Source organism: Mizuhopecten yessoensis, unplaced genomic scaffold (assembly GCF_002113885.1).
Source record: "Mizuhopecten yessoensis strain PY_sf001 unplaced genomic scaffold, ASM211388v2 scaffold4583, whole genome shotgun sequence".
NCBI lineage: Eukaryota > Metazoa > Mollusca > Bivalvia > Pectinida > Pectinidae > Mizuhopecten > Mizuhopecten yessoensis.
In genome coordinates, this window is record NW_018405619.1 from 726,631 (window position 1) to 742,006 (window position 15,376).

General features: G+C 33.2%; 1 protein-coding gene across 5 annotated transcripts in view; it reads left to right on the forward strand.

The window, feature by feature from the left end:
- The first annotated feature begins 2,516 nt into the window (after nucleotides 1-2,516).
- LOC110449349 (inversin-like) overlaps nucleotides 2,517-15,376 on the forward strand; it is a 73,732-nt gene continuing 60,872 nt past the window's right edge. For 4 of the 5 annotated variants that reach the window (XM_021496152.1, XM_021496154.1, XM_021496153.1 and 1 more), the window contains exons 1-2: nucleotides 7,025-7,579; nucleotides 10,276-10,332. In XM_021496152.1, coding sequence (XP_021351827.1) covers nucleotides 7,493-7,579; nucleotides 10,276-10,332 — 144 coding nt within the window. In that variant the 5' untranslated portion in view covers nucleotides 7,025-7,492. Of the gene's footprint in view, nucleotides 2,632-7,024; nucleotides 7,580-10,275; nucleotides 10,333-15,376 lie in introns of those variants that run through there. The other variant, XM_021496155.1, reaches the window with a different exon arrangement.

A 15,376-nucleotide genomic window follows, 5' to 3' on the forward strand; every position in this document is an offset into this window, starting at 1 on the left:
AATAAAAATCTGACACAACAAAAAAAATGGAATGGAAATAGGATTTAAGTCAAATGTATATTGGAATTAAGAAGTAATAGAGTATATCACTGAAGTCTCACCATTACCCTTCCACAAAATCACATTTTTGTTCTGATCTAAAATTTGATGTCAAATGTTGTTTGACCAGAAATTTGAATCTATGTAAGTTCTTGGTTGCCTTAATATTTTCTGGTAATGCATTCCAGTCCTTTATTGCATTATAAGAGAAATATGTGGACTCTACCCCACTTATATTATTTATATAAAAGTTATATTGGCTTGATCTTGTACACCTCTTGTTGTTCCTTTCAAAACCTTCCTTCATATAAGCTGGACATTTTTCATGATTTTTTGTAAAAACATGGTTTAATCTCAGTTGAGACACTCTATTACTTACATTCAACATGATTAATTTTTCCAGTTCTGCAAAAGTTATTCTTTTCCTCCAATCTAAATCAAAAATAAAACGAACAACCTTGTTTTGTGTAACTTGAAGTTTGTGTTTAAGAGTTTTGGAGATACCCCAGTACCAAGATGAGCAAGCATAGTCAAAATGACATTGGATAAGTGCGGAGCAGAGTATTTTCTGGTTCGGTATAACATTTTTAGTCTCTGATTAATTTTCTGTATTGTATTGTTCACAATATGTTGTCATGAAAGAAACTGGGCTAAGATTACACCCAAATATTTTACATGTGGTTTGGACTCAATAGTATGTCCATTGCTTTTGATATTAAAGCATTTGGAAGTCCAATTTATCAATTTTCCTTTAGGACCAAAAAGGACACTTTCTGTTTTCCCAAGATGAAGTGAAAGTTTATTAACTACAAGCCAATCGTGGCAGGATTCCAGTGTTTTTGATAATTTATCCGATATTATGTTTGGGTCTTTGGGTGAAAAAATTAAAGCACTATCATCTGCATATAGTAGGAGTTTGCACTCAGAGTCGATACTTATCTGCATGTCATTAACATACGTTAAAAATAAAAGTGGGCCTAGTATCCTACCCTGGGGTACCCTACAGTTTACCTCTTCAGTGTTGGAATTTGTTTTGTTAACATGAACAAGTTGTTTTCTTTGCATGAGATAGGATTTAAACCATGTTATAGACTCAATACCCATACATTTAAGTTTTTCACAAAGAATATCATGGTCAACTGTATCAAATGCTTTTTGTAAATCTAAAAGTACCATGCTTGTAAAATGACCTTTAGATGTCTGGGATTTAATATAGTCTACAAGATGAATGAGGCAAGAATCAGTTGAATGAGATGTTCTAAATCCTGATTGGTGTTCATATAATAAATTATATGAAATAAGGTATGTTTCCAGTTGTTTTTATACTGCCTTCTCAAGTATTTTTGATACAATGCAGAGAATACTGACTGGTCGATAGTTTTCAGCCTTTAATCTGTCACATTTTTTGAATAGTGGTTTATTTTTGCCATTTTCATTCCTTCAGGGACTTTACCCTCAGATATAGATGTATTTATCAGAAAAGTAATTGTAATTTTAATATTGATGCTGCATCTTTAAGAAAGCGAGCAGGAATGCCATCCAGGCCTGTACTTTTAGCAGTTTTAAGATTACAAAGTTCTTTATACACAAATGATTCATTAATATGTTTCAAATGAATATGTTTTCTTTTTAAGTAAAAGCCTCTAAATAAATAAGAAGTAGTATTGTAAATCCTTTTACAGCTTGGCAGTCTTTCCACAAGTTTGGCAGCAATAGTTATAAAATATAAGTTAAAATAATTGGCAATAGAAAATCCATCATGGCAATTTTTGTTGTTTATGTTAAGTACGACTTTTGAATGCGAACCTCTTTTACTGGGGCAAATTCATCGCGTACCATCATAAATATATTACAAAAAGTGGTCCATGACTTGTTTACCTCTTTACCATTAACAAATTCTTCCCAGTTGGATTCAGCTAATTTCTTAACAAATACATCTTTGTCATAGTTTTTGGTTGAACGTATAGTTACATTATTGTGCCTGTTAAAAACACCTTTGCTGGTTTTTTCTGGTACAGTATGTTAAAAAATGGTCACTGATACCAATAGGGATAACACCTGAATGACTAATGCGTTCTTTATTGTTACAGATAATTCTTTCTTTGTAGTAAAGTAGCAAATATATCTGTCAAAAAACATGAAAGGGTCAAAAGGGGGATATGAACATTAATTAATCGTAACAATGAAATACATACCTAGTTAAAACCAATCGGTCAGGCTCTTGTATTAGACTACATACTTATAAAGATTTGAGATAATTATTTCTAAGTATAATGTTTACCGTTTAATAAGTCAATAATAAACAATAAACTAAATCAGTTAAGTACACATAATATTAGTATTAGTTTGTAATTGGCAACAGGCTAATTGAATTTGCCGCCATCTAAACAGGTTCCCGTGACGTAATAAGCTTATAGACCAATCAAAAAAGGTCTTTCATCACCTCCATGGTTTCTGTATAACAACAACATGGCGGCCAAAGCATGGCGGATTTTTTGACATTTATAATTGTGAACTCAAGTATGACATCAGAGTGAGTGTGTACACGCGACAGTGTGTTTCATGGGGGAAAAGAACCATACGGATTCAAAGGTAAGATCATTAAAAATATCTTATGATACATAATCCAAATTTATCACGAGAGTTTTACTGCATAAACAAACTAATACATGTAGCGTGTCCCGGTATATAACGTACGTACATGGAGATAAATCGATATATAATAGTCTTGGCATAGTAAACAGGAGTGTTATTTTTGCTTCTGTGTTGTACTGAATTTATTCACATTGCTAGAAAGCTTATAGGAAAAAATGTATTCACAAAAACAACATACGTAGAGTTTGAACAGTAGATCTAAAGCGTACAGTGTACAGTTAGCATAGATCGAATGTTTACATTTGTGAATATAAACCTGCTCGTTCCAGCTTCATATCAGTCAACCTTATCACCTTCATAAGAACAGGTAGATATAAGAGGAATTCAATCTAAATTGTAAATGGTTTTGTCATGTTAACTTTAAAATAAGACTTGGGGAATCAACTGGTGTGCATTAAATTATAGTACTGTTATAGATTTCAAAAATAATTCTCAAAACGGTAGTTATTTAATTGAAGAATTGCTCACTTGGTATAAATCAAGCCCCATAAGTCCACAAAAGATACCCGATGTTGAACCTTCTTGTTTATGTTCATTCAATTGTTGGATTGGCAAAAAAAAGAAAAGGGAAAAAAAGAATGTAAGAATGTCAAAAAAATAAAGATGTACATTTCAAAAATGTTCCTCTCTTAGAATACAGCAAAGATAAAATTGTATGAGATTACATTATCATGTAAATAAATATTATGTCCTTTTGGCCTTATACAGGCTTTTTTGTCCATGTCTCAGTTCTCTCCTATGTTTAAAACAAAATGACTTATTTCCTGATTAAAATGTTCGATTAGAAAAAACTGTAACTGCATTTTAAACTGATTGGAGGCCTGTTCCTGAGGTCAAACGTTTGTTTTGTAATTGTTCAATTTTCCCCAATTAGAGTGTAAAATTTAAAATTAAAACAGCTGAACAAATGAAATCAGTAGGACCTTGTACTAATACATTGTTAAAGTTGTGTTCCCATTAATTGACTTTGTCCAATATTGGTCAGTTAGGCCAATAAATTAATTAATCGACTGCAAAATTGACAATCAATTTTAGTCATTGTAGTTGGACAGATATTAATTTATGGAGTTTTCATTAGATTGATTCATGATATCAAGTCTAATTCCTTGCCATACTGGCAAGTGTAGAGCAGCAGACCCTGATATATTTATTTCTAGCTGCAATGTTGACATCATTACTTAATTACTTTTACTTCAAGCCAGCACATGGCTGCTTAGTAAGGGCTGTCACAATATATCGGAAATCAGGTATATCGCAATACACGGGTATATTGTATCGTACCACAATACAGAGATGAAATATTGCTGTATCGCAATATTTTACAAAAGCATATTTTTATGTATCTGCTTTGGTGTTTTAACTTTGCAAATTACTACAAATTCTAACAGATATGCAAATTGCTACAAATTCTAACAGACAAGCATAAATCAGGCTTTTAATAGTTCAAATTTTGTAATCGATGGTTGGTTTGACAAAAATCTTAAATCTATGTAATCCATATTATATATGATTAAGTTTAATAACATTCTGACAACAACTTATTATAAAATTTAGCATATCCTTCCTATGACAATATATCAGGATACATATCGCAATACATTCATTCTGTATTGCAATATATCTTGATACACTCTTGGTGTATTGTGACACCCCTACTGCTTAGGACTATAAATTACAGATTCAGTGTTTACATTTACTGAAAGAAAGTTCACATTTTTTTTAGAGTTTAACCAAAAAAATATCAATATTAATTTTAGTACTGTTATTGTATCGCGATACAGGCAAACAAAATAATTCGATGTGATACACCGTACTCAAGAAAGTATTTAAATACGATACAATATATTGTTGCAGCCCTAGTTCCTATAAACAGTATATTATATAACCCAGAGATGATGATTGCCCCTTGAGATACAATCTTCCTGCCTCGGAAGGTCCCATACCTATATTACCCGGCTGCTTAGGTGTATCATAGTAATGTATATGTATACACAGGCAGAAGTAGCGAAGAATGAAAACAAAATCTAGTACTGGAGCACACACATCACTTCTGTGTTCAGGGTACAAAACAACAGACAAATATCTACATAAATTACCATATTTTACAGGTATACTATGTTTAACTCTCCAAGGATGTTCTCAATTCAATAAGTGAATTTATGGCTTGACTGTAAGTCCTTAATGTCAATTATAAGCTGCCCTTTCTATGTGCTGAATAAAAGGATAAAAGTTGACACAGGGTATTTAATAATGCTATTTATATGTACCGAAGGCCTCTTACCAGTAATGTGTATATGGATACGGATAAAGTTATGTGTCGAGGTATTATGGTTGAATCTTCGCAGGGTTGTTTAATAGTTGTTTAAAGAATTTAATCATTTTATAAGATAATTTATAATAATTCATATTATTTCTCCTGCTTTTCCATGTTTCTTTTTCTTTTTGAAATTGAACTTTAAAGGTCGGAGATATCAATACATGTATCTGTCTTTGTTCTTTATGTCAAATTCACTTACAACTCTTATGCTAACAACCCTTCGGAGAAATTACAGAACATTATAGTGGATCTTTGGCAGGTTGTATTGACTTAAAGCCAATGAACTTGGAGGTATTTTACTAATACCACTGGTAATCTTTGTCAATATAAAAGTCAACACTAGCTGTTAACAATAATAACTAACTGAGTTGGTAAATACATAAATAAATTTAGTGTATTCTAACACAATGTATGTAAACTAAAACTTTGTATTAAGGTTTTTGATGTTTAATTTAATAGTTCCTATACACATGTGATCACAGCTGTCTATTTATATTATTATAAGACAAGTATTTTACAATTCCATAAATGTTTGCTGTAGCTGTCTATATAATATATTATTTTTTTCTGATGAACTGGCCCTATTCCCTGTAATATTTTATAAACTGTCCCCTGTAATTCCATCCCAACTCCCAGTATCATTGTACAACTTATGTTTTTGATACACCTACCCCCCTTTATATTAGCCGCTCCATTCTACCTTTAGCTGTCTCCCTCGCTCTTACAAAGTATCATTATACAACGTCACACTTGTGAGGGAATGTCGACTTACCGGTAAAATGCTATTGTTAATATTGGTTTGAGTTATCTGCTTCACAAATTTTGTTATTACTACCCCAAAGAAAACGTCCCTCCCCACCCCCACCTGATCATAAAACCAGGTTTATTAATGGAACCCTTTCAATGTACTTGGTCCCTCCTCTTCTGTTGTAACTTATCGTTCACCCCTCCCCCCACCCCCCCCCCCCCCCCAAAAAAAAAAACCCACCCAAACAAATTAGGGGCCGCAGAGGGGTCTGCCATTCTGCTATCACTAGCCCTCCACCACTTGGTCACAGGTTCAAGACTTATGTGGGGCCATAGGTTGGTGGTTTTTCTCCAGGAACTCTTGCGTTTCCATACCCTCAAAATCTTGCACATCCTTAAATGACCATAGCTGTTAAGAGGACATTGAACAACATAACCATTCAAAACATAAAATAGGCCCCCTCCCCTCAACCAGAAATATATAAATGGAACCCTCTTGTATGACTTTGTCCACCATGTAAATCAGTAAATAGTTTGCTGAACATTGTTTCCTTCCAAAATTTTCAAACTTCTTAGCATTGATAATTGTTAGATGGGTCAGTGGACTTCTTGCAGTTTAATGTAATGTATTCTGTATAAAAATATTGAAAGCAATAACGATCTGATATTTTTCCAAGCTTCTATATTTCACTTAGTGTTGCCACAATCTTCACATCAAATCATATTCCATTGTACATTCAATGCTAAAAATAAGGCTGGCCCAATAGTCTGAGACTTGTGAAATGTGCAGATGGACTAGTGGTTCTGAATTAAAGTATTCAATCCTATTTCATTGTATAAACATGTGAAAAAATGATTTAAAGAGATTTGATGTGAAGCTTATTATACAAAGCTGACAATACTTGATACAATAGGAGCTTGATTGGTGCCATGCTCCCCATGGCAAAAATATCTATATATAGCACAGGAAGATGAGCTGCTCAGCAGCAGAACCAGTATAATATATATCAGAAAAGGGGCTTGACTATGATCATCTGTTGGTAGTTTTAGTGGAAACTAGAAAAACAGAACAGACTGTAGGTAGCTATGTTCCTTTTATTTTATTTTAGTTTGCAAAACAAACTAAACAAGATTGGACAATTCAAAGATAAACAGAAATATAAGACATCTTTACTTTTGAATATTTATTCTTGAATTTAACATTTTTTTCTGTGAGAAATTTTTGGAATTTTTATGCGGAGCTACAGGAAGTGGCTAGTGCTAGGAGGGAGTTTGTTGTGGATCTGTGTTGAAAGAGGAACTTTACGTTGTCAGAATGTTTCGGAAGTATTTCGGTGTTTACAAAGATGGAGACTGATGTTGATCACTCTGAAGGGTTCAGATTCCTGCACTTACATCTGTCAAACAAAATTTAGCCACTTATACAAGATGTTAAGTTTAGAAGATTACAATATAACTGTTTATCGTACTTATCTAGATATGTTCGTCTATTGTCCCGTAAGAGAGACATCTCTTGTTAAAGACTTTTCCAGCCTTTCAAGAAATGCAGGGATCACATTACTAATTCAGAGGTCGAATTTATCAGTATGATGTAATATACAAAAGTTAAACTAGAAAAAATATTATGTAAGTAATTAGTGCAATATATAGCATTCCTACTTTCACAAGTAGATCACAGGTTTTATTGGGACAAGGGTCAATAGTATTGACCTTTGACCTTGGTCAGGGGCTGTAATGATGTCCCATCTGACATGTATCTGCTGTCTACGTCGGAGAATGCACAAGTCGTACCAACATGGGTATGAGGAGGCCATGCTACCTGTAATTATTTTCTTTTGTTTTCTTCTTCATTAACAAATCATTTGTTCTTAATCACTGTCAAACCTTTCAATATAACAAATGCTGATTGTTATACATGTAATCTCCAATACCCTGCATGTCTTTCTTGTAGTAATGTTTTGGTTCATGACATTTATTTATTAGATTTTAAAATTCATATATATATCAACCAAATTAAAATATTCTTCTAAAAAAAAAAATTGATCATAGTTATGACTTTGACAGAACAGATCTGCATTATTATGGACTTGAAACAGACTTCTGCAAAATCTTTTCAAAACTATTACAATCTTTCAAATAAAAACTGGTAATGATTCGGTGGGGAAATATAATGTGTCTTAAACAAGTTTGAATTTTACAACATTTTCATAAAAAGTGCATAAGCAAGTTTCACAAATATAACATATATTGAATACAAACAAGTTAATATTCTTTTAATCATATTATTAAATCACAAAATTAACAGACAGATGTTTCCCCAAAAGTTTGACCTGAAAAGGAAAGGAAATATGCTACGTATTTACTATTTATGACGTCTAATGTCACCCAGGTACAAAATACTAGCCGTTTCCTACCGACTCTGTCAGGGAAAATTTCTCTTTAGCTCACCAGAGGTCCTGCGTTTGTCTCCTAGTGGAGGCATTGACAAAAAATGGCCTCTGTTACATTGGCAACCAAGTAGGAACCCAGAAAGGAATGACAAAAACAGATCTAGCAATTCTTGCAAAGGAATCGCTATAACCCATGGAAGACGAAGACTCCGGACAAGTTCTTTCCTGGGGGGGGCGGGATGTTGCCCTGGTAAAAAAATGCTAGCTGCTTTCTACTGACTCGGCTAGGGCTCTTGAAAGTTTATATTAAGGTCTATTACATTACACGACAGCTTAAGCAGGTGAGACCATCAAAGACAGTGTAAGAACAGTGTTGCTTTTATTCATGGAATGGAATGACACACATGTCTGTGACAGGGTAACGCAAAATGGTGGTACTGATTTATACAGCTAAGCAGACTATAATGCAGTAGAGTTAAACACAGACAGTGATGCCAATGTTGACATTTGTGCAGACTGTGTACAGTTACTGTCAGAGGATTAAACACAGATGGTGGTACTGATTTATGCAGCTGTGCAGACTGTTTACAATCACTGTCAGAGGATTAAACACAAATGGTGGTACTGATGTATACAGCGCGGCAGACTGTTTACAGTCACTGTCAGAGGATTAAACACAAATGGTGGTACTGATGTATTCTGCTGTGCCCGTGGCGTTTTACAAATCTAGCTTTTTATCGTCCATAGTATTTCTCAACAAACTCGTTTATCTCAATCAGAATGAAAACAAATTCATTGTTTACATTGGTAGACACGGGAAACATGTACACTTTAGTTAAAAGTTCACCGGCGTACTTATACATTACCCACCACCGATCTGAGGAAATTCAATAAAAAATGTCGGGCTTGAAATGGAATATATCGTAGTGTGTTTGCATTTGATTGAGATAGCTTTCTCTGTGTATGGAGGTTATTGATAAAGTAGGTTTAAGTTTGCATCAAACAGTTACACTCCAGAAATATGTTGGTGTATGTTTGTGTAAATGTTTCTCCGATAATGTCAGTCACTCTGTAAACCTTTGATATGGGGGGGGGGCATCTGTAGATTTACATTAAAAACTCAGACATTGCTAACACTATATCATTCATTATAGAGGTCACAAAACAGGAAGCAATACTTTACATATTTCTCCATATATATGGTTATACAATTGAAAGTGCTTATAAAAAGACTTGGGGCATTAAGGGTCATTTTTGGCCTCATTGAAAGTGAAAATTTGAATTTGAATTTATTTACAAAGTTCTGTTATAAACATCATATTGACAAAATTGCGTTGATATGCAGAAAGAGCCAACATACGGTGTTTTTGGACAGTTAGCAAGATTTTTTAAATAATTTATATCTTGAACAAGAAATTAGATTTGAGCACAAAATCCATGCTTGAACATGAGAACGGTTTCATGAATATGGTCCCTGTTTTTTTTGTTTTTTTATAGTTTCATCTTCTATATATATATACATGGGAGCGTACTCCAAGTGAAACATCCCAATGACTCTGAAGTAGCATTCTTCTACGAAACTCCCTCCTTTGTTATCCAATAGGATAAACAACACAAAAATAAAAACTGTATTTCCCAGCGACATGGGTACCGACTGATGTTTATTTATAACCACCACGATTAATAAACACAATTACACAATAATATACATCTCACACACCATCATATAATTCCAAACCTATTTATCTCAATATTTAAATACCCCTTAGAGATACATGTCTGTTCCTTGTTACCTGTGTCACCTGAATGACACCCATAGGTAACAACTCAGCCCGTTTGCATGTGCACATACCACCAATAGCGCCACCTACTGGTGTATCTCAAACTTAGCGAAAAAATAATTACATCCTAACTCAATCGGATGACATTGTATTATAACCAGTGCAATGGTGCCATTTACCTGAACTTTATTAATGGCGGAGAACGTTTGATATTCAAAGGATTTTTGATATCTGGGAAGATTATGCCAAATTGTGAACTACTAAATAAATATCTGAGGGGCTATCTGTCAGATTAAATTAAACATCATTTAATCAACTTGTTTTTAATCTTTTTTTTTTTTTTCAGATTTCAGGAAATGAGATGACAACAGTATCAGGGCCAAATGGCCAAACAGACTCCCAGGTATGATTATAATCACCCATAATTCCATGATATCTAATAATATACATGACACCGTGCAGAAATGATCGAAACATTCAAGATAATACAGGAAATATATACGACAGCGATTTATCAAAATGTGGAACAATGTAACGGAAAGAAACAGCAGCAGAGGCCACTCGTGTAAGATATACCCACAACAAGCTGTAACATATATAAAAGAAAGAACTAGTTTACAGTCAGAGTGGTGAACAATTGGAATAATTTACCATCAGAGGTAGTAAACGCACGATCCTTAAATTCATTTAAGAATAGACTAGATAAATGCTGGAAAAATCAGGTAAAATTATATAACTTTAGAGCACCGATTGAAAGCGGACTTCAAGTTCGGTGCGATACAACGATCAAGTCCAGTGGATAGGAACTATAGAGGCCCTGTACTGGAAACTAACTCTAAGAAACTCTAAATAATATTAACCTGCATAATGAATATCAGGCCAATACCGGTAGTTTTAAAACCCAGGTAGCAATTCAAATTTGGAAAGGTAGGAAAGGAAAATAATTTATTTTGTCAGACAAATGTCACTTTGGTACTCGGGTTTTAATACTATGTTTTGATAGGTAATGCATGCTTTGATATTTTTCATTGTCAGGTGTAAACATTTTCAATGTTTTGGATAAAACAAAATTGTTAAGCATTAACAGACAATTGACTAAATGGTAGAATTTGAAAATTTAACATTAAAATGAAATAATCCTCAAAATTTCATTTAAGATTTTGAGTATTGGCTTTATTTTATGGTTGGTCAGGTTTAGGCAAACAGTGATATGGTGTATTTAACATTTACATCCAGTATTCATGTAAATGACATGATGAATGTATATAAATTCATTCACCCCTCAAATTTCATGATGAACTATTCCAACTTTTGTATAGGAAGAGTTCAAGTGTATCTTCAGAGGTAAATGAGTTAACCCATTCGATATATTTTTGTAAAATCATGCAGTTTGCTGTTACTTTGGTTTTCCAGTGCTCTTTGACATATTTTATGCATGCATATATGCAAGATGGAATGATTTATATGTGAATTTCTCAACTTTGAAATAAATATTTAAAACAGCTTTTTATGAACAGTGGGTTATCAATTAAGTCTGTTTAAAATACAAATTCAGAATCAACAGCAAAAATAATTTCAACAATATCAGAAAGACAGTTGTAACATTCTGTAAAACTTTTGCCTAAATATTATAATTTAACTGTTTAGTTTTGTCTCCAATGCAAGGTATAATTTATTTACATGTCAATAAAAATCAACTAACAGGCCCTTTGGGTAAAGCGCTAATACAACTTGTGAAACATCATATTAAGTGTGTAACTTTGATATATGCATTTGTCACTGTTAATGACATGCACTGTGTTTTGTTGAACATGTTATGTACGTGTGCCGTGCTCCGTGTAGTATACTCGCTGTAACCCTGTGACTACTACGGTATTTGTAAGGTTAGCAAGCAACAATGGTTTAAATAAACATAAAAAAGTGTTTAAAGGCCATCAAGTCAATCTTGTAAGGATATTCTATAGGGATTTAAAATTCCTTTGTGTCAGTGTTACAATATTTAAATATAGATCACTCCGGTATTAAACGCCGGTGGGTTTTAAATCCAATGAGGTGAACAAATGTACCAAAACTCTCCATGACATGGCACTAGATACTGCATTCATTGTAATACATGGCACTAGATACCGCATTCATTGTAATACATGTATTAGATACTGTATTCATTGTAATACATGTATTAGATACTGTATTCATTGTAATACATGTATTACTGAGCTCCAGTTTCATGATTTCAGGCCATCCTTGAGGAAGAACATTTTCATATTGCAAATCCTGTATGTTCATGATATCATCAAGTTTACCAAGTCTTGCTTTGAGACATGAAGGTTTTTTTCATGGTTGTATGCGTGCATGCAGGTAAAATTGTCTGAAATGACAGGACATTTTGTCCTGATATACATGTATGACTTTATTCAGTGTTTGTTTAAATATCACATCAAAATGAACAAGAAAATGACCCTGAATATTTGAAAGAAATATCATGTGTATGTGATTTCAATGTTTTTGAAAATTTGAATACTTTTGACCTCCATTTTAAAAGACTTAGACAAACACTGGTTATTTTTGCTTTCCTACAAAAAGACATGGAACTCACCTTTCTATGCCCAATGCATTTTTGAACATGATGGCATATTCATCAGCTTTTGTTATCCCCCCAATCAAGATCGTATGGGAAAACGTTTTTGTCTGTCTGTCCCAACTTTGTTTACACACAATAACTGTGATTCAAATCTACTCAAACTTCAAATAATTTGGCTTCCTCATAGAAAGCACTTACTTGGACTTGCTTTTCAGGTCTAAAGGCTTAAGGTCAAGGTCATTGCTTTTATAAATAGAAATTTTGGTTTGTGCTTAATAGCTGTCGTTCCTGTAGGCTGAATCACTCAAACTTCATATACTGTTTTCACATGAAATGTGCAAGCTTAGGATAGCTTTCAGATGTGAAGGTCAAAGGCCAAAGTAACTGGTATTATAAAAAGAAAATAGGTTCTTGTGTAATAATTGATGGGTGCATATACCTTTAACACTCAAACTTCATACATTACTTTTTGACCTAAGTGCTTGCTTGGGATTACTATTTTGATCAAAAGTTTAAAGGTCAAGGTCACCACTTCTATAAGAAGAAAATTGGTTTGTGCTCATTAGCGCAATTTCTTGTTGACCGAAAAACACTTAAACTTCATAGACTGCTTTCTCAAAGAAAGTGCTTGCTTTAGGAATATTGCTTTTCATGTCTGAAGATCAAAGATCAGTTTCACTATTGCTATAAATAGATACAATGTAATATCTTTCCATAAAATAACTCAATTGGACAATTATAAAAGTCTATTTTTCTACACAGCTTCCTTACCAAAGATGCTCCATTGGTATTTCTTTTCAAGTTGAAAGGTCAAATGTCAAGACCACTGTAGATAATTTAGTTTTACTAGGAATATGTAGGAATATTATTGTAGATACAACGCATCAGCATTATCAGTCAGAAATTAAAGGAGCTTGAAAGCCAGGGGAGGATACAGATGTGAAGTTTAATATCATTGATTCACGATACTTTTTACTTTTGTAGACACCAATGATTAACATTGAATGATAGACAGTTTTGTTTTTTTGCACATTTCAATTTTTTCATTTCATAATTATGCAAGATAAAAATGAGTTACAAATTGGCTGACATATGTCAATGATCACTTATACTAGGAATTCTTATGAGAATAGAAACACCTGATTTTGAATAAATTTTCTGAAATTTGAAAAATCTGAAAAATGTTGTTGTACTAGTAGATGTAAAACTATAAACTCTTTATTTTTTGTGATTGCACAAGCAACTCTAAATTTTCACAAGGGTGACTTAAATTTGCAAATTGAAGTACACATTATGAACATGTCTTGTTTAAATGTGTCAGAAACTGTGAGATGTTTTTATTATATATTTATATAAATACAAGGACTTAACTTTACAGTATAAGACAGTTAAAATTTGCTCTGTCTACACATTGCAGACTTATTTAGAAGGGGTTTCTGGGCGGTCCACTACATACCTGGTGTGGTCAGGTGTACATACCTGGTAATTGCAATACACATACACCTATATACATAAACGATTGACCCCTGCAGGTGTATACTGGTATAGATATATGGAAACATTTGAACCTATACTTGAATACCACCCTAATATACACGGCCCTCTTGTGTGTTAGCAAGCTATATTTACCTGTCTGAGCTACTAATGAACACATACCTTTGTACAGGTATTCAGGTAGATTAGATTAGTTACCTGTAATTGACGACCTGTATCTACCTGTGAATAATTTATCGTAGATTTCGTAGTGATAATTGATACAACTCCGAGTATTGTTTGTTCAACAAAAAAAAAGCTGTACAAACTATACTAACTCCTTGAATTATTGACATTCCAGCCTAACAGTTTATATGTAATAACATTTAGCTCAAAAATGCATCTGTGTAGTAATTATAAATTATTATTTTGTGTTTTAAATTTAGATTCAATCAAAATAATAAAAAAAACAAAAAAAACCCCAGTGTTAATGAGTTTAGAGATTTGGTGGTTATAATGTGAAAAAAATCTGAAAATCCAAACAATTTTGTAATTGTTTTGTTATATATCAATTTTTTACTGAAAATCTAAACTTACAAAGAGAAAATGATTGAAATGAGATTTATTTGTTTGATATAATTGATAAATGTTACATGGACCATGATATAGGCATAATGAATTCAAATTACCTTTTTTTTTCAGATTTTAAAAAAATCCTTAAATCTCGGTCTTTGTTTTGCATAAAAAGGTTGTTTAATACATCTTTGGAATCAGTTCTTTTCTGAATGGATTAGAGACAAGATTAAATATGATACTATATGTAAATGACTATTACAAAGTTTCTACAAGGAACATAACAAATTAAGCCGCGGTCACATCTCGCGGTCACATCTTACGGTCACGGACGTTTACATAGTTGACCGTAGTAGGGGGTGACCGTAGTTGATTGTAGTAGACCATAGGTGACCTTGGTTAATTGTATTAAATGTAGTAAGACGTAGTTAGAAGTAGTTAGACGTACTAGTTCAATGTAGTTTGAACTTCAAGAAACCAATGATTTGGCGTGGGTTAGCCCAAAAATTTTCAACATGTTCAAAATATCTCTATGGTGAGTTTGGATGCCAAGACCCTACTGTGACTGTATTTTGAATGTAGACCCTAGTTGACCGTAATTGACCCGTTGACAGTAGTGTTTACCGTAGTTGACCGTAGTAACATGGCACTAAGCTTAAGGTTAATAATACGGTCAAGTCGGGTCAAATAGGGACAACTACTAGGGTTGGACTAGAAGTACGTTCACAGTACTATTAAGTACGGTTAACTAGCATCAACTAGGGTCAACTAGGGTGCTGATGAGTGACTCCCTTAATTAAGGTTTATAACTATGTTGAAC